Source organism: Haliotis asinina, chromosome 15 (assembly GCF_037392515.1).
Source record: "Haliotis asinina isolate JCU_RB_2024 chromosome 15, JCU_Hal_asi_v2, whole genome shotgun sequence".
NCBI lineage: Eukaryota > Metazoa > Mollusca > Gastropoda > Lepetellida > Haliotidae > Haliotis > Haliotis asinina.
Window position 1 is genome coordinate 982,185 of NC_090294.1, and position 21,046 is coordinate 1,003,230.

The window sequence follows — 21,046 nt, forward strand, 5'->3', positions numbered from 1 at the left end:
AAATGAAGTGTAGTCCACATGATACATATACACATTTTGCTTCCATAAAAGTTATATTTGATGTTGAGACAGTCACATGTCAACAAGGTGTTTTCATTGTGGAATAACGCACAATAAACCACATTGGTTACAGATCAAATTGTTCCATCCACATAAATTATCCAGCAATATACCTAAATGCTCTTGCAAACCTTAGCGATGATCATGGATATTTACATTTATGGAGCAAACAAAACCTGCAATTAAAATGACAAAAATATACTCTCTTGGTAAAATAATAGTTTCAAATACTAGTGGTGGGAATTGGTTGTGATTTCATAATCAGTCATCTGTTACAATCGGATTGACCCAACCGATCAATCATTGATTAGTAATCAGTTAATCAGTAATCACAAGAGTAACCTGTAAGTAACAAATACAATACACAGTATCATGTGTATGTTACTGTCTCAGGCTTCTAAACATAAGCAAGTATAATTCAGAGACAGATGGTTGAATATGAAAAACTACACCAAAGAAAAAAATGTTCTTCTATGGTTTATTATTTACCGCAACAACATCAATTATCAAACATTCAACACCAAAAAGGACTGAACAGGCAGTCTGTGGAAGGCTTATCTACGGGTATCATTTTCATCAAGATAGCTTTCTGGCCATTGTATCATTTTGCATAAGTACAAAAAGAAAATGACTTGTTCAGTGAGGATATCAAATTTGCAGTTAAATATCACTAGACAAGATTATTCACCTTTTCAGTTCAAATTTGGTTTTGCTAGGCATTTTATTAAATACAGGGATTGAGATTACTATGCTTATTTGTCTCGTATACAGATCCGGAAATAGCAATCAGCTGTGCTCACATTCCCAGCAATCTTAAAACAAACCCAATAACATAACGAAATGTTTTCTAATGCAGTGATCACTAAAATATAATATCTAAAAGTACTGTTTTACTTAGAGAAATATGTCATAGTATTGTATAATTTTACATACTCAGTATGTAAAATCTGTATGTTAGCAACACTAAGGAAAACTTATATGAACCTTCATGAACATGGTAAGCGGAAGTTGTAAATGCATGGAGTGAAGTGGAATACACATGCCAGTTTATTGTGATCACAATCTCAAACAAATATGACATTAAACAAAGCAAAATATATATAGTGTCCATTTTCTGTCAATTAATTTCAGTGGGTGGTGAGTAGACCCAGTATGATTTTTATTTCAGTCAATAATGTAGAGAGATGTTATAATTATTGTTAACTTCCACTTATCTTGAGCTGAGTATTCATTGCTGTTTTCGTAAGAATTATTAGCGACTATCAATTATGAAATTTTGCAATTGATTATCCCATTGGGAAAGGATATCCAATCAATTACTGATTATAATTGATTATTGGAACACCAATATCACATATGTTACAGTTAAGAATTTGCTGGGACAAGTCTAAAACATTCAAATTTTGCTTTATTAAGCAAAGAGAGCCAGCTATACGAAGTCACAAGTCAATTTCACAATGCTGATTTCAAATACAATACAAATGAGACAAAATCTACAGCAATAGGTCACAAAATATATAGCAAACTCACCAAAGTCCTTATTTACACAGAGAGTGAGAGCCAGTTATGCAGAGTGTAACACAGCGAGCAGTCAGGCAACGGTTATGTAGATCAGGTGTTGACGAAGCAGTTTAATGTTACTGCAGTTAAACTCTGTGTGTCCGTGTCCGTTGACAACATAGCCAGTAGCATTTATGTATACATTAAGTCATTTCCTGAAATTTCGAGCACATACAACCATTGCAACTGACGTTGAATGCTCTAGAACAGTCTCCCGGAGGTCAACAAATAGAAAGCCAAGGACAGATAGCTCCAAAGTACTGCATTGAGGTGTGCCGCTTAAATACTTCTCTGTAGGAAATGACCCATAATAACTAACACTAAAACCTTAAATAATGTGACCCAATTACAACTACCGCTATAATAATTAATAACAACTCAAATCACAGAAAATACACTCTCGTAACAGATACTATGTCTTTCCAATCCCTACATCAGAATTGATCATGTTATATTCTTATGTATGTTTTAACTAAATCACTTGTAGAGCGCCTGGTAGACAGCTGAATGCTTTTTCCAGGTCTGTGTACGAGACAAGTGCACACCTTAATCTTAATCTCTACATGTAATATAGTTCCTAGCAAAAGCAAATTAAAACTGAAAAGGGAAATAATCTTGTGTTGTGATGTTAAATTGCAAATTTTGACGTCTTCACTGACAAAGTTGTTTTGTCTTGTTTGTTCACTAGAAGCCATACAATCTCATTTTTTTACCAAAGAAATACAAGTGTAACCTGTAGATAAGCCAACACTCTTCTGTGGACTGCATTTTTGGCCCCCAAAATTGAGCTTCTATATGATGACATATGGTAATAGAGAGCACCAGGCCACTACATTCTAAAGCACAGCAACAGTGAATGCTCTGCATGCTTTATTTACAGAAACCAATTCAGTAGCCAGTCCAAGCAAGCAGACACCTCACAGTGACTCAGAAGAGGAAGAAGTTTTGTTTCTTGGTAAGGAATTCTGCCTGTGACACCTGACATATCCATCTGCTAATACCTGCTTAACAAACTGGGTCTGGGAAATTGCTGTTGTACCATGTGCTTCACTGTATGCTCAAACCTAAGCTTGTGGATGCACCTAGAGTAGATTCTTGGCCATGGAGAGAGGGAGAGGAGGAGGTGGTGGTGGTGGTAACAGAGACTTCCGTCCATTCCGAGGCAGAGGTGCCTTCAGAGGTGGAGGGAGAGGCATGTACAGAGGATTTCACAGAGAAACATTGGGTAGGAGATATGACCAAGACAGTGTTAGGAGAAGAAGAAATTATGACAGAAATAAGGAAGAAGATGATTTGACTGCCAAGTTTTGTAATCAAGTAGAACAGATTTCCATTTTGTTGAGTATGGATGAACATGATTCTGTTCAAAGAACTGTGTATTCGAAGCCACATGATAGGTTCAGTGCAAGGAACAGTGAAATCAATGTGTTGAATGAAAGAATGCAGAGGCAGTCCTTAAGTGACCCTGACTGTCTGGGAAGGACTGCGAGAAGGCCAGTCTTTAACAGAGAATTTCAGGGACATACACAGGACAGCAGTGGAAGTGGATTCAAATCAAGAAGTACTTGTGGAAATACTGTCAGAGAAAGTTCTTCTGGTTTAAGATCCAGGGGAAGGGGATTTCATTCAGACTTTGGAGGGAGGGAACGAACATACAGAAGTTCTAGAACCCGTGAGAAACGAGATGATTCAAGGGACAGGGTTCGTCAGGTAGATAAAGGGAGAAAACAACGAGCCAGTTGGATTCCAGATGGAGTTCCCGCAGTTGGTTCCGATACAAAGAAGACACCTGGGAACCGGAGAGGGGATATGCTGGACACTAGAAAATGTGATCAAGAAACAAAGTCGGGAAGTACAGAATTGGGAAGACATTGGCGAAAGATTCAAGACTCACCCAAAATAATGCAAGATTTGAGGAAGGAAACTGCCACACATGAAAAAAGTAATGTTGATTCAGACAAGACACAACCTGAGAACAACAAAGGAATTGATCTTGAACTGAGTGACATTTCTTCTGAAGAAAGTGATGAACCCAGGAACAATTCATCGAATGTCCATGTGGAAGCGGAAGGCAGGAGAACCCATTTGGTGGAAAGTGAAGAGGAAGGTATAGGAAGACCATCAAGAAGTTGCCATGGACACAGCATTAATATGTTAAACAGATCCAGTGAGAGATATGGCTCTGATCGGAGAGCACGTCTGCCTAGAGACAGTGACATATCAATACAAGGACACATATCAAGGAGAGATGCTCATGCATGCCATAGAAGGCCAAGTTCATTGGAAAGAGACCAAGAATGGATTCAAAAACTTGGACGTTCTTTGTCCGAAGAAATTTGCTTAGGACATACAAGAGAAATACCAAGGCAAAGGCAAAAGGATTCTTATAGGGCAGAATATTCCAGTAAAGAAAGAGAAGCAAGTTTATTAGGCAAATGGATTGAGCAAAGGACTCCAGCGACATCTAGTTCCCCTGAAAAATCAGATTGTGACATTCAACGCCAAGTTGCTTTACAAAAGGGACCAACTTCAAGTGAGGGGGCAGACATTTGTAGACAAGAAGATGAGGTGATAGCAGCCTCCAGCTCAAGACAAAGAGGAGAGCAAGAAGACATAGATGTCAGTGTTAAACCAAGAGGGAAAAAAGATACTCATGAAGAACGAGAGAATACAGATAAAAGTTTCAAGTCAAGAGACAGAAAAGAGAGATATCATGGAATTTGTGAGACAATGGATGGTTTTGGCTCACAAGAGGTGGAAGAAACGTATCTTGAAAGCCATGAAATACTAGAAGGGACGTGTCCCAAAGAGGAATGCAAGTTTGCAATAGGAGAAAATGTGTTGGACTCACAAGCCAAACATCATGGTGACAGAGTGCCAAGAGTTGAAAGTTCCAGCTCAAGTGGAAAAGAAGATGAATATTGTTCTATGAAAGAGAAAACAGAGGACATTTTCAGTTCAGTAGAGAGAAAAAACAGACCTCGACAGTATCGAATAAAAAGAGCTGAAATATCCAACTCAGGAGAAAGAGATGACAAATTCCTTGGAGACCAAGCGAAGCCAGAGGAGTCATCCAGCTCAAGTAAGAGGAAAGAAAGATGTTCTGGAAAACATAAGAATAGCATTGCAAGTTCTGGCTCCAGTGAAAGACAGGAAAGGTATCCTGGAGAACAAAAGATGAGGCTTGAAACATCTAGCTCTAGTGAGAGTGAAGATGGATATGGCAGAGAACAAGAGGAAAAGTCCACATCTAGTGAAGACAGTCACAGACGAGAATATGCAACTGGAACGTCTAGTTCTAGTGAGAATGACACGAGGTATAGTGACAGTGAAAGCTCTAGCTTTGTGAACAGTGATGCTGCACAGAGGAGACATAGGAAAAGGCTGAGATCAAGTACTCCCCAGAGTGATTATAGAAGACCAACCCAGAGAAGCCGGTCACGATCCAAAGGGAGCAGATTCAGGGATAGAACTTCTGATGACAGAAGGTCAAGATCACGTTCATTTGGAAGTTCTGATTCTGAAGTAGAAAAAAGAGGATTACCAGTGAGACAGACCTCACCCAAAGTACAGTTTGGATATGGAAGACATGTGTTTAGCTCATTGTCAGAATCAAACCGAAGCAGAAGTCGATCTGTGTCCATGGCTCGGAGCAAGATACAGTTTTATGACCGATTCAATTACAGGTCAAGGATGTGTGCAAAAGAGAAATTATTTAGGAAGGAACAGGAGCGAAAGAAGGCTGCTGCTTGGAGATCGATTCTTGAAGCTGAATTGACTGAGGAAAAGGACAATGTGTGTTCCACAAGCTTAGTTGAAGCAACAGAAAGTCTACAGATATCTGTCAAATCTGTGAGCAGTATTAAGTTATCTGGATGTACTGAAAGCCTTAAAAAACAAGACTCCAAGCTGAAAGATAACAGTCCCAGGAAGCATTGTTTGAGTCAAGAACAAAGTGTGCTCAAACAAGATTGTAAATCTGCACTTTCAACAAGTTCTAAGCAAGGAAGAGAAAATACAACCTTGCAGCAGTCTCCAGTTTCATCATCCCAAAGTCATACCATCCATTCTGAAGGTGTTAATAAAAAGACAATATCTCCTGGAAAAGAATTGGCCCAAATCACATCCCCTAGTAAGAAGTCACTCTTTCTGCAAGGTGTAACTTCAGCCTCATCTATCATGAGATTGGTTCGACCTCCAGTTTCTGCTCAGAAGAAAAGTTTTTGGAATGATGTACAGCAGTCACGGAGGCGGCCTCTAAAAGAGTACACACCGCTCAAGAAATCCACAGATGTAGTTAAGCCATCACCTTCTACTTCCAGCTCGTTTGAGGAGGTGATCACTGAACCTGTGAAGGATAGTTTTCAAGCAGGAAGTGATAAATCATTACCTCCATCTTCCAAGCTACTTCAGAAAGGTCCCAAATCATCAAACTGTACTAAGCCTGAGGGTGATGATGATGGAGTCTCTAATGCAGGTGGACAGGAACCACTGATGCCTGTTTCAGAGGATACAAAGACCTTGAATAAGAACTATCCAAACAGTACTCTTGAATCATCTGGTTCCTTTGCTCTGACTCAACAAGACGTGTGGAATATCCCTCTACCAAAGTCCTCTCCAATCAAAAGTACTGATTTAAAGCCACGAGTCATTCAATTGCCAGTCTTTCTTAGGAGTAAGTCTGCAAATGCTAAGCAGATTTATAAAGAAGTTGAATTGAAGGATGTAACTATCAAGCCCAGTACCTCTTCTGAATTTAAGTCTGAGCTACATTCTGCCAGTGTTTTCAACACTGATTTAAAGTCTGAGATGAAAGTTGAAAGCCCTTTCATAAGGTTATCTACTTCAGACTGTCTTTCTGACCATGAAGAGGTTGACATGGATCTGGATGATGAAGATGATGAGCATAAGATAAGCTTAGAGGAAGATACAAGTTGGATGAGTTCTGGAACTGATCAAAGAATTATATCAGAAGGATCTTCCACCAGCACAAAGTACAGTTCAGTCCCTCTACCCATCTCCCAGATATTAACAACCGCTAAGAGATCACCAGACAAGAGCCAGGGTTCTGTACAGTTGGGGGTTACATTTCCTGATCAGTTACCAAATACATCATCACAGAGACTTTCTGGAATAGAATTACAGAGTCCTCCAAAGCCTGTTACCACAGCTGAAGAACAGTCAATAATTCCTCAAGGTCAAAATGAGACGAACAGTAAGGCTAATCTTTCATTCACAAAGTCAGCTTTAGAAACTGAAGTACCACAAGGTGTACAAGCAGCTGGAGAGTTACAAAAAAATGTAGTTCCGAAAGTCTCATTTAAACTTCCGCAAAGCAGGGTACCACTGCTAGTTCATCCAGCTCAGCTGTCACCACCAGCATCTCCACCAAGGTCTTCAGAAACTTCTCAGCCGCTTGAAATCGGTTCATTTACGCCCCATATGAAGTGTCCAACTGTTAAGGTTCAGGCTTCATCTTATGCACCAACTTCACAGCCTGTGGAAACTTCTGTATCAAAATCCTCCCCAGACACAGCATCTATGCAATATTCTGTTACATCACCAAAAGAATCACCTACTACTATCTCCCTGAGATCAACCAGTGACAGCCAACAGGGAATCTTATCTTTGCCAGTCCCATTACTACAGCTGATGCCTATTCCCTCATTCAAGTTCAGTAACCTGCAGCAGATCACCATGTCACAAACTTCACCTGTTTCCACATCATTACTGTCTTCTTTACCACAGCCAGTTCCACCACCCCATCAATCTCCAACAACATCTCCCAATTTGTTATCAAGTGGATTTAAACAAACTTCACAGCCAAAACCAGTTCCACCACCCTATCCATCACCCATAGCATCACGACAAGGCCATGCAAGTGGATTTCTTCAGACTTCTCACTCACAAGTAGTGATGCCACCTCATCATACGCCAATCTCACCTCCAGGAACAAATGGAAGTCTACAGATATCACAGCCCAGACCTGTCCCACCACCTTTACAGTCCCCTCCTGCCTCATCACAATGTCTGTCGGGGAACTTTCTTCCAAATTATGTGCCTTTACCAGTTCCTCCATCTCAAGAAGTACCAGGTACACCATCGAAAAGTCTGATGGACATATTTTCACAAACCTCGGTCCGAGAACCAGCTCCACAACCAGTTCCACCTCCTGAATTGTCTCCAAAGACATCACAAGGCCTCTCCATCATCCACAACATGATTCCCTTACCAGTACCACCTCCTCAGCAGTCCCCAGCTACATCTTCACAGTTATTGTCAAGTAGTTGCCTGCCTGCTCCAGTTCCACAGGCTGTGCCACTGCCTGAACAATCACTGATCAGTGACAAACAGCCAGTATCTCCTTCATTGACCACTTCTCCGACATCTAATATGTCAAATCAGAAGACTACCAAGACAAGTTCCTTGACACCAGTAGATGGTTCAGGACATAATGCAAAAACCCAACAAGCTTCCCAGTCAAAATATCTTAGACAGCTGAAGACTGTTTTAAGAAAGTCCATGTCAAAATTAGCAGACGCAGTACCAAAACAATCCTCAAGGTCTGTGACCAAACATGAATCTAAACCTGAATTTAAGTCCACTCCAGTGAATCCTGATGAGGATTATGACAGTGAAGAGTATGATGCCCCATCTCCATACAGCTCCTCAAGTGGTTCACCCATGGACATCGAGGCAACTGAAGAATCCAAGATAGAAGTTTTCCAGCCATTTACAAAGCAAGATCTTCCAATTCAGGACACTGCCAAATTTGTAAGTTCATGCCAAACTGCATCTGCAGTGCCTCAAAGCACAATCCCATCTGATGTCTCGAGGACTTCTGATATGCCCAAGACTCTGGACACAATGAAGACAGCTGACACCCTGAACATGCCAGGATGTGGTACTCCCCAGTCTGTTGTGAAAAAATCCCGGGACCCCCGACTCCAGGCAAGGGCTAAGAAGCAGGAAGAAGCCAGGGCCGGCCTGGTAATAAAAGATGTGGTGACCACTGTCTCAAGACCTCCAGAAACCTCTGCCTCCAAGATGGAACCAAAACCAAAAACTGTTGCTATGGTGACCGGGTCCCAGAGTTGTGGCAGGAGCTCCCCGGATACCCTCATCGGTTCAGGAAGCATGAGCCACCCATGTGGTAAGCTGGTTTTAACAACTTATGGCTAGATAGCTGGGGGCATCTTCCTGCATTGTGTTCACATATTGCTCTTTAGGGGAGAGGCTGGATTTATTTCATTATCGAAAGACAGGCTTATGAGTTCCTTTTACAGTCTGTCTTACGTTTAAAGACGTTTTCCTAAGTATTGTACTATTATCAATAATTATACTATCATTTTGTATTCCAAGACTCTATTTCTTTAGTTGTTTACATTTCATGGAAGTGTTCAGTGTTGATTCAGTGTTGATAACATGAATCTTACCTTTTAAGCCTGAGTCTAGTAAGGTATGTAATGAATGAAGCGAAAAGTTCACTCCAAGGTCAAACAAAACACGACTTAAAGATTATGTACTATATCCTGTTGGTATAAACTTTGACAAATATTCACCATCAAGTGTTGTATTTGGAGATATTTAATATTTTTTACATTAAGCTATACTTCATTAAATGTTGTGTACTGGAAGGTACTTGATATACAGTGTAAGGTAAAGGTTATTGTTACCTTGAGTTGGTTTTATTTGAATGACATTCATAACTGATAAATTAATTCCTGTGATCTAATAAGCATTTACTTGAATAATTATGCCTTTTAGCAGTTAAATATCAAGACAGTTATTTGAATGTGAGTCTGTTCGCACTCAGATCTGAGAGGTCTGAGCATGACATAAGTCCAGCCTTTGTAGTATGCATGTTGTTTGTTTATAGTGTTTGGAATGCTGCATGTGTGTACAATGTGTTGTGGAATGCTATGTGTTGTGACACATGCATGGAAACATTAATTTCATACTTTTCCAGTGACAATGGTTACTGATGATATTAATCCTGTTACATTAAGATATTAAAACCATCTCAAAAAAAAAAAAAAAATCTTGGTTCTGGTTATCACTTACAACATGTAGATGAATTGTTGATTTTAATTGTAACACATGCCACAAAACTTCTGGAGACAATTGCGGGACACAGTTATAACATTGTGCACTCAAGGATACCTCTTGATAAGGGAGTTTAGTTTTATGGAATCAGCAATATTCCAGCTATATGGCTGTGGTCTGTAAATTACTCAGTTGGAACCAGACAATCCAGTGATCTACAGCATGTGCACTGATGTGGGCATTTGGGAACTGAACACCCGATCCTGGTAGATCGACAAGAGATGAATGTGAGCACTGCTTTATACAAGATGTTCCAGTTCCTGAAGATATTGTTGAAGACACTTTGTGTTTCTACTTACGGCAAATGCTAAGGGAAAATCTATCTTTAATAGGTGGGATTTGAGAAGTTAATTGTGAAGTAGCTGCCAGTTTGTGCGACAGGTGTTGCGTCTGTGTGCTGGACAGCTTTGTGTTGCTGCGGAAGGTGTACAGCGGCGTATGACTGTAGGACATGAAATCCTTACTCTAAATCAGCTACAGCAGGACAGATGGATCTGCTACAAAACTAACTGTTTTATTGATAAAATGCAACATAGGCAAGCGATGTTTGCATGACAGGAAATATTGATTATTAAAGCTGTCTGTGTTGGGCAAAATATGCAGTGTTTAATGACATACCAATATAGTTGTTGTTTGTGATAGTGGTCTGGTGGGAGCTAGCTGTGCCCTGACAAGACTCTGCATGTGTAAGATGAGTAAGTGCTTTCCAATAATGATAATTCACTATTCTGGATTTCACCTTGATACCTGAGACAAGTTTATGCCGGTTAATATATCATGGATACATCCAGGATTTCATAGTATTTTACTGTTTTGATAACAATGCCATTTTATAGGTATTTTAATATTATTCATCATCATTGGATTATGTAGGATTTCTATATGTTGTAGTATTATTTTATAACAGTTGATAATTAACTATGCCTTTGTTGCATACAATCAGGTTTAAAAATAATGCATTTTGATCTTCATTAGTAGTGAATTTAAAGTTCTTACTGCCATATTGATTATAATTACACTTCCACTTCCCAACAATGCTCAAATGATTATTTTATGATGTCACCACAATTATATTTTTGTTGAATGAATAAAGTGAATAATCCCTATTTCTTTTATTTCGAAATAAAAGTATGTTTAAACTAAATTACAGTCATGCTGACCACGGTGATATAGTTAATTTAACGGTCAACTTCAGTACTTTCGTCATTATCAACATGAATATATATGGTGTGTATAAATTGTGCCCTTAGTTTTGCTTTCATAACAGTATTGAAGTCAGTTGTTTAAAACACTTGTTCTGTTAGAAAAAAACATGCTCACATTAAAATTCTAGATTTGTCCATTTTAAAAAATCTGTACAACAGTTTCACTAAAAACACTAGATATTTACATAAAAGAGCATCTTTGATTGGGAAACACTTCTTGAACTAAATACTTGTGAAAGTTTGTATTGGAATTGATCTTCAGTAACTCATGGTTGTTGTAAGAGGCAACTAATGGGATAGGTTGGTCAGGCTTGCTGACATGGTTGACACCTCATTGGTTCCCAATTTCGCAGATTGATGCTCATGGTGTTGATCACTGGATTGTCTGGTCCATACTTGATTATTTACAGACTGCCGCCATATAGCTGAAATATTGCTGTGCAGTGTAAATCTAAACTCACTCACTCTCTTTGATGAAAGCTGGAATGTAGGGACCGTATGTTACTTCTCCCTGTAGACACAACCTTATAGTTGTTGGCTTTATGTACTGTTGCATTCACGGCCAAGTTATAGGTGTACAGGGTACGACACTTGTTAAGGAATGGGAGGTAACATAAAATAAGAACTTTGAAAGAGTGGTGTTTCTACACCAAAAAGAAAAATAAGTGAAAGCTGTGCATTAGGGGAATTTAAATGGGAGGCAGAAATAAAAAGAAGTTGAAAAATATGAAATGAGAGTAATAGAGATTTGCAATTTATTATAGATGTACACATGTAGTATAATAGTGAGTAATGAGGAACATATAAGAGATTGAAAAATGGAGTTGTTATAAAGGAAAATGATTTGTAAAGTTAAGAGAGCATTTATACATATTTGTTACACTTTTTATCACCCCACTTAATAGTCTAATGTGGCGGGCTTCATTTCCGGAGCAGAACTCAAAAACCATTCAATATATTTCTGCAGAACTTGGTAGATATGTGTGGCAGAGCCCAAAGTGGTGCTTTTGGTATTTACAGGTTTTTGTGATTTATTATTTTCTCGGTTTCCATGGAAACGTTTCGGACTTCATTTCTGGAGCACAACTCGAAAACCATTTCATATCTTTCAAAAGATCTTGGCAGATATTTGAGACAGATCTTGAAATGATGACTTTTTGACTTTTTCTCATTATAGATATAAAATCATTCCGCGTTAACCTGGACACTTGTGTTTTTCATCAAAATAGTGGATAGCGAAACATACGGACTACTGAAATGAACTTGTATGAACACCACTACAGTACAGCTACTTCCCTTTGACATGGCAATACAAAAACATACGGATGTATACAAGTTTCAAAGGACTTTATTACAGTTTGTAGACATAACAACTGGAATATTCATATAACAACCAATCAGTGCATACAAGCATGTCTGGATAGATTGTACATACACGTAACAAAACTCACTTGTGAAAGAACTCTTCTCGGAGATTAATCATTTGTGGCCGGTCATCTTCAGCACACTAGATGAAATGCTTGATGAGATATTTCTTGTAGTGGGCCTTGAAAGTTCTGCGATGTGGTGTCACATGTGGGGGGCAAGAAATGAACTTTCATGTTGGTCAGTTTGAAATTGGCACATTTGTGACTGGCAGCATTGTCACAAAATGAGATCATGTGTCGATCATATGATCGCATCTGTCGGTCAAATGATCGTAGGCAATCACAAAACATATCCGATGTCATTCATGCTGTCTTGTTAAGCCGACATCGGACATACATTTCTGGATTAAAGTCTCTTCCAAAACACCTTGGACGTCTAGAATTTGTGATGACAAATGGCTTGATTTTGATGGATCCAATTGTGTTTACACACAAGGGCGATTATGATTCTTTCTTTCGATTTTTTTGTGCCAGCCATTTTTGTGTCGTCCATGTTATAATCTTTTAATTTTGACACGATCAGTGTTTTATGCAGCAAGTAAGCATGACAGGCATTACTCAAACTAAATAAAAGTGAGACCTACTAATTGATCAAAATCACAAACTAATGACATGTTCAACTCGGAAGTGTCTCTTAACAATTACCACTGAATGGAGCTCACGGTGTGAGGGGGTTATCCGAACCTTTTTGATGTACCGCCGGCTTAATGAAGCAAAACTATGTGTAATTAGCTAATCTGTTACTGGTAATTAATGTCCGGATACAGAGAGTGAAGCACCGCATTAATGAATTAACAGGTAATGAGTTACTAACGTGTAATGAGGACTAAAGCGGCCTGACTGTATGGCATTTATATTTTTATGAATTCCATGGAAACAATTCAAGCTTTGTCTATAAATACAATAAGTAACTGTCAGGTGATTTGTCCTTTGGGGGGATATATCATCTTCTGATGACTCTTGTTAAAATGGCAAATAGTGAAATTATTGTGTTATGGGTTTTTGTTTTTTGCGAGATTGTTTGGTATAATTTTGTATGAATGAGATATTTAATGAGTGGTTTCATTAGAATGTGCTTGAGAACCTGATATACATCACCACAGCTAAACACTGATGTCAGATCTCAGTGCTCACCAAACATGCTCAGACACTGAGTAAGGCTCAGTGCTCACCAAACATGCTCAGACATGGAATGATGTTCAGTGCTCATCACTTCTTCTTGGACATTGAATGATGCTCACTACTCACCCCCTCTACTTGGACATTGTTACGGTTAATAATTTGCTGTGACAAAAGGTATAATAAATCTCCCTCAGAACCAGCAAAATATAACACAGACTAGTCTAAAATATTCAATATTATGTATTGAGCAGACAAGAGCAAGGTACAAAGATTCACAATAGAGGTTTCTAATACAATGCAAATGAATCAAATCTAAAGTAATGGGTCACAAATATAGTAGCCACATAGAGAAACTACGCATTGTCAAGACCCGTGAAGGTCCCGGGGTAGAATAGGCCTTCAGCAACCCATGCTTGCCATAAAAGGCGACTCAGCTTGTCGTAAGAGGCGACTAACGGGATCGGGTGGTCAGACTCGCTGACTTGGTTGACGCGTGTCATCGGTTCCCAATTGCGCAGATCGATGCTCATGTTGTTGATCACTGGATTGTCTGGTCCAGACTCGATTATTTACAAACTGCCGCCATATAGCTGTAATATTGCTGAGTGCGGCGTAAAACTAAACTCACTCACTCAGCACGCATTGTCAAAATATTATCCCAGTTGATAAGTACGATAACAATTCATAGCAGGAATCCTTAGCAACCCTTGCCGTGTGAGGACGGTCATTGTCCTGTTGGAATGTTAACTCAGGGCCATGTTGATGCCGAAGAGGAATTGCCACAGGTCGAAGAATCTGATCCCTGTAGCCCACACCAGTTGTTTCCCTGAACAATCACCAAAAGAGTTCTTTGGTGTGTTGTTATGCCATTCTAAATCATCATGGAACCACCTCCAAGCAATTCCTCTCGAAGACACTGCCTTCTGCACAACGTTATCCCACGTGTCTGTAGGCATGCTGACATCCATCACTATGGGAAATGTTAAAGCTGGACACATAAACATCGAACTGTGTTGGGGTGAATATGGTGAAGTCTTGGGATGATCCGGGCAGTCATCATTGCAGTCTGAAGCCTGTTGTAAAGGTGGGTCATCCTTATCCTCCTGTAATGTCTTGGCGTTGTTACACATGGACATCCAGAACATGGCCAATCAGTGATGTCATTGGTGTTCTGGTAGACTCTCACAGTGCGGAAATGGTGTTCCAGTGGCCATGGAAATGTGCAGCCACCAATCGTTGATACATTCCCCCAAAGACCATCCCAATGGCCTCATGACAATGGGCAGATGTTAGCCTTGTAATGCGTTTCAATGGCCGTTTAATTTTTTGAACGATCGCAAGGGCAGGGGTTGAGTTTTCAAAAGTGGCAGTATCGTGTAGCATTCATCTGCTCTATCTTTCTTTCCTGGAATGTATGTGCAACAATGTATTGCACATCTCAAGGACGAAACCACTGACTTCACGGAACATGCATGCATGCATGTTGATAAATTTAGATTTTTAATTTTTTGTATGCACAGTTTCTCTAGTATATAATATCAACTCACCAAAGTCTTGGTTTTCAGTGACAAATTAAATCTTACACAGCAGGCGGTCAGGCACATATGTGTTGATCTCTAATGTAGGTCAGGCTTGACGAAGAGGCAGACAGATGTAGATACTCTGAATGATGACACAACTCCAGTATAACTCTGAGTATAAGTCCGTGTGTGTGTGTGTGTCGTCAACACAACAACCAGCCATATATAAAAGTCAAAGGTACTGGAACATTTGACCTCTGTTCCACCACATTACCATTAATTTTGAATTTTATTGTTCGATCTTGTGTTTACCAACAGTCAAAACACCTAGCCATATACAGAAGAGCACCTAAAGGGAGTCTAAAGCGTTACCTTAAAAAGCTTGCCACTGCAGTACTATTACCGTGATACGAGATGTGAACCATAATAACTATCACTATGAACTCTAAACATTGTGACCCAATAATAACTATCACAATATTAATCCATGATAATACAAACTGCAGAAAATACACTGTCATAACAACATTGAGTGATGCTCAGTGCTTTGCTTGTCGTAGCAGGCATCTAATGGGATTGGGTGGTAAGTGTCATTGACAGGGTTAGCACATCATCGGCTCCTAATTGCGCAGATTGATGCTCATGCTGTTGATCACTGGATTGTCTGGTCGAGACTCAATTATATACAGACCGCTGCCATTAAGGCAGGGGAAGGGGCAGGGCAGGGGCCTGATATTTCTGACTGATGCCTACTAACCGGAGGATTCTAGGTATGCATGATTCATGCTGTTCTCAGAATTTCTCATCAGAAGTGATCACTTTTTGCTTTTCCCCCTGTTAATGCTTTGATTAAACTAAGTTACTTCCCTGCAGTCACTAACCCATCACATGTGTTTACTGGTGGTGACCCCATTAATTGAAATAATCATAGATTGGTTGCACTGACCAAACAACCAAGCGATTAATCACATTTTCTCATAATCAAACACAAACGATTTTGGAACTACTGTTTTCGTCTTTGAAAAACTTGACAAGGAAGTGTATCTTCGAACTAGTCTGTCTCGGTAAAAGTGTTTAATTCTTAGAAAACATGCTTCACTGACTGGATATTTCTTAAAGATGCCAGGAAGTTTATGCCAATGATATGCTAGTGATCACTTCAACAAGTTGCATCATTTTCTGTGTACCTGCAATAACAACCTGAACAAGAAAATCTGAAAAATGATGCTAATCAATTCTGTTCGATGATAGCTTGTTGGAAATGAAACTGTCACCAGTTGTAAGCCTTTGACCAATTCCCAATACTGCTGTTAAGTACCATATTAGTACTGTAGCAATATTGGGAGCCACTGGTCTAACATGTATAGTATTGTAGTAGTATTCGGAGCCTGAAGTCCACCATGTTTGGGGCGGTGGGGTAGCCTAGTGAGTAAAGCGTTCGCTCGTCACGCCGAAGACCCGGGTTGGATACCCCACATGGGTACAATGTGTGAGGCCCATTTTCTGGTGTCCTCCGCTGTGATATCGCTGGAATATTGCTAAAAGCGGCGTAAAACCAAACTGACTCACTCCACCATGTTTACTACTGAAGCAGTATTTGGAACCACTGGTCCAACATGTTTAGTACTGTAGCAGTATTGGGAGCCAGTGGTCCACCATATTTAGTACTGTAGCAGTATTGGGAGCTAGTGGTCCACCATATTTAGTACTGTAGCAGTATTTGGAACTACTGGTCCAACATGTTTAGTACTGTACCAGTATTGGGAGCCAGTGGTCCAACATGTTTAGTACTGTAGCAGTATTGGGAGCCAGTGGTCCACCTTATTTAGTACTGTAGCAGTATTGGGAGCCAGTGGTCCACCATATTTAGTGCTGTAGCAGTATTGGGAGCCTGTGGTCCAACATGTGGAGTACTGTACCAGTATTGGGAGCCTGTGGTCCAACATGTTGAGTACTGTAACAGTATTTGGAACCACTGGTCCAACATGTTTAGTACTGTAGCAGTATTGGGAGCCTGTGGTCCAACATGTTTAGTACTGTACCAGTATTGGGGGCCATTGGTCCAACATGTTTGGTACTTTAGTAGTATTGGGAGCCACTGGTCAAACATGTTTAGTATTGTAGCAGTATTGGGAGCTTGTAGTCCACTATATTTAGTACTGTAGCAGTATTGGAAGCCACTGGTCCAACATGTTTAGTGCTGTAGCAGTATTGGGAGCCTGTGGTCCAACATGTTTAGTACTGTAGCAGTATTGGGGGCCATTGGTCCAACATGTTTGGTACTTTAGTAGTATTGGGAGCCACTGGTCAAACATGTTTAGTATTGTAGCAGTATTGGGAGCTTGTAGTCCACCATATTTAGTACTGTAGCAGTATTGGAAGCCACTGGTCCAACATGTTTAGTGCTGTAGCAGTATTGGGAGCCAGTGGTCCACCATGTTTAGTACTACAGTATAGGTCCCTATGGACATTCAGTGCAAGAATAGATCCAAGTGCTTCGTGATTGCCTCCCTGCTGCATTTGCTTGTTGTGATGTCCAGCTGCAGATGAGGTGGTGTGTCTTGCTATCTTGTCCAGAAGTTACAGAAAGCCTATACTTTCAGCCTTTGGTTGTCTGGTTCACATACTGACTGACTCCTTCCATAGTGTTTAAATATTAATGTCTGCTGTCTTATTCAACATACAGTGTTATTGCATAATACATGGAAATTCCTTACCTGGCAATATGTACCTGGAGAGGTATTGATTGTATGTATTGTTGAATGTAGACAGCATGTATGTTGTCATGCATGGAGGGCGTATTAAAGAATGTCATTTGTGCTTGCTTTAGACATTCTGTTGCTTGGTTGTGGGCAGACTCTTCAGAAGAAACATTTTTACATTAAAGGGTGAGACTGAAAATTATTGTCTCCATAGACTAAGCCAGTCGATAAGAACATTGTGCATTTTGCCATCAATCCCATGATTTTGACAGAAGTTAAGTATAACTCATGTAGTTGTATTGTGCTTTTTATTCATAGTTGTTGCCTTTGTAGGAATAGTGAGCTCTTCAGGAAGAAGTGTTTCCCAGAACGAGGATCACAAGCAGTATAGCAGCAGATCTTCAGAGGCAATCAGCAGCAGACCACAGAGCTTTGAAAATTTGACAGATGGTGGGTATTGGGGAATCCCTCCTGATTTAGATGAGGGTGCTGGATATACAAGTGATGGAAATGGTGCAGATCACAGACCGACACTGTCCAGATCCTTGTCTGTAGGCTGCCCTGTTGGACAAGCTAGAAATACTGCTGTAGAGTCGAGGGATGATGTGAGCAGACACTTACAGGATGTTACTAAATCTGTGGCACATTGTCAAAGTGGAAAGGTGACACGTAGGTATTCTGTGCCCTCAGCAAGATCAGTAGAGAATAGGGGTAAAGAGGATGAAGATTTCAGAACAAAAGACTCCAATTCTTCGTCCCAGATCCCAGGTGTAAGACCCAAATCTCCACTGCAAGGTGATACGGATGTCCATAGGGCAAAGTCAGATTTAGAAGACAAGTTATTGCTTGTAAACACAAAGAAGCAAGGTGCCACCTCAAAACGTCCAGTACTTGTCAGGGAGGGTTCAGCAGGAGGCAGTTCAGTTTGTACTGATTTGAGTACCAAGGGGTTTCTAGGTACCAAAGAGTCACAGAAACCTGAAAGTGATCAGAGTGATGATCACAGGAGGAAGGGCCCAACTGCCAGTCCTAAAGAATCATCACCAAATCAAGTGGAGAGGTCGCCTGTGTCAGTTATGGCATCTCCACAAGGATCAGCTTTAAAGTTGATCCCGTTAGGAACAGAAAGCAGAGAGTCCTTGTTTTCTGAAAAGGTGCGTGGAATGAGTCATAAAGATATCAGTGATTGGGTGAAGAAGTCATCAAATCAACAGCAGCTGGATCTGGAGACTGACCAATGGTATTCCACAAAGCCTATGAAGAAGCACATTGATGGAGAAAAGCGTCGCCATCACAGTAGTCCCAACTCCAAGTCCTACACATCTAGTCCCAAGTCCTCAGAGGGAGGTAGACATCGCAATGAGTCAGGGACAAAGGGCGATGTCAAGGATAGGAACAAAATTAGAAGCTCACAATCACTTGGAAAAACTGTGAAAAACCCTAAAGCAGATATCAGGAGGTTTCTTTCACAAGATGCCTCCCCTAGGAACAAAGATGGAACAAGAACTATGGACTATGCAAGTGAGGATTCATATGAAATTCCTGAACCCATGGATGTTGACACCTCTGAAACTGTGCGGCAGCCATCAAAGTCTAAAATGGTATTAGACAGCTTACGTTTATCTAAATTTAAGGCTAATCTGGTTAAGTCTCCTGCCTTTAAAGCCAAACCATCTGCAACTTCAACGTCAAGTGCCATGTCGGAATCCCCAGGTTCATGCAGACCAACCCAAACTCCACTGAGGCGAACTACGGATGTGGGCAACGCTTTGGGGTCCTACAGGATTCCTAAACTCACTTCAGCAGTGTCAGAGACAGTTGTGAAAGAGGCCGAAGAGGAAAAATCAGAAGCTCCAAAGAAGGAAGAAGGTGAGTTGACCTGTTTCTGTTCTTGTCACTTGTTTTTAAAAACATGTTTTGCTAAAGGAGGGCGGTTGGTTAGCCTAGTGGTTAAAGCGTTCCCTTGTCATACTGAAGACCTGAGTTTGATTCCCCGCTGTTTCTTATGTAGATACCTGTTGTTGTTTTTGGCTGCTGCATAGAAGAAGCTGTAATGTTTCGCAGAATCCACAGGAAAATATCAAACATTGATAATATTTAGCACAGAAATTGCCAAAAGCTTAAAGTAGAAGTGATTCTTTTGAACCAATTTTGGCCAAGAAAAAGATTTATCAGTGTTCTTTGTGTAACAGAGGAATTCAAGGACATCTGACTTAGATTATTTTGGGTGGTTCAGGTGATGATTTGTCTTCATATACATTTGATAATCATTTGCAGGTCTTTGTCCCAAAAATACATTCCTTGAAGAAACTCATATTTTTAGAGCAGTTGTAACTAGAAATGAGGGGTAATGGTATTAATTTATGAGCATGTTGCTCTTTGAAAAGCACTCTCTGATCAACTTCTGAACTATTCTGTGAGTATTCTTCATGAGGGCACCTATGAAGAAAGTAAATGTATATTTTCCCAGAAAACAGCTGCAAAGGGTATGAATTGGCCTAAATTATTATCCAGAAATTATTTCTTTTCTCGAGATTTGAACTGATTTTGGATACAGCTATTTATACCAGAAACCTTGTCAGTGAATACATTATGCATACATTATGTAACCATATCATTTGCATTAATGACGAGTTGTTACATTTTGTAATTATAAAATAACCAGATACGACTGGTTTATCCAAATACGACTGGTAGAATACGTAGACGATCTGATACATGGAAAACCTAATGAAAAGTCTGTCTTCCACATGTAATAGTGTTTTGTATTTAGGCGTTTGACTCAAACATGGTCCTGGGTGTGTTTCAGCACCCTTGTTTTTTGCTGTTTTTGACACTGTTTCATTTCACTCAGACATGGTCCTGGGTGTGTTTCAGCACCCTTGTTTTTTGCTGTTTTTGACACTGTTTCATTTCACTCAGACATGGTCCTGGGTGTGTTTCAGCACCCTTGTTTTTTGCTGTTTTTGACACTGTTTCATTTCACTCAGACATGGTCCTGGGTGTGTTTCAGCACCCTTGTTTTTTGCTGTTTTTGACACTGTTTCATTTCACTCAGACATGGTCCTGGGTGTGTTTCAGCACCCTTGTTTTTTGCTGTTTTTGACACTGTTTCATTTCACTCAGACTCAACAGATATTGAATCAGGTACATGAATGCAAGTCCTGTCATTTCGTTCAAAGTTCCCATTAAGCTCACAAAAAGCTACATTTACCTAAGAGTATAACTGATCTCACCATGTTTCAGTGTATATGTGGTGCATATGTATATGTGGTGTTCCCATACTTTTTTTGTAGTATATATAATAATAACAGCTGGAAATATTGTTACCTGTCAAAGAGCAA

The 21,046-nt window shown here is 40.0% G+C and overlaps 1 protein-coding gene across 1 annotated transcript in view; it reads left to right on the plus strand.

Annotated features, from left to right (window-relative positions):
• LOC137266465 (mucin-4-like) overlaps window positions 1–21,046 on the plus strand; it is an 82,405-nt gene that overhangs the window by 18,742 nt on the left and 42,617 nt on the right. Inside the window, exons 3-4 of the mRNA XM_067801966.1 lie at window positions 2,501–8,773; window positions 18,036–19,571. Coding sequence (XP_067658067.1) covers window positions 2,722–8,773; window positions 18,036–19,571 — 7,588 coding nt within the window. The 5' untranslated portion in view covers window positions 2,501–2,721. The remainder of the gene's footprint in view (window positions 1–2,500; window positions 8,774–18,035; window positions 19,572–21,046) is intronic.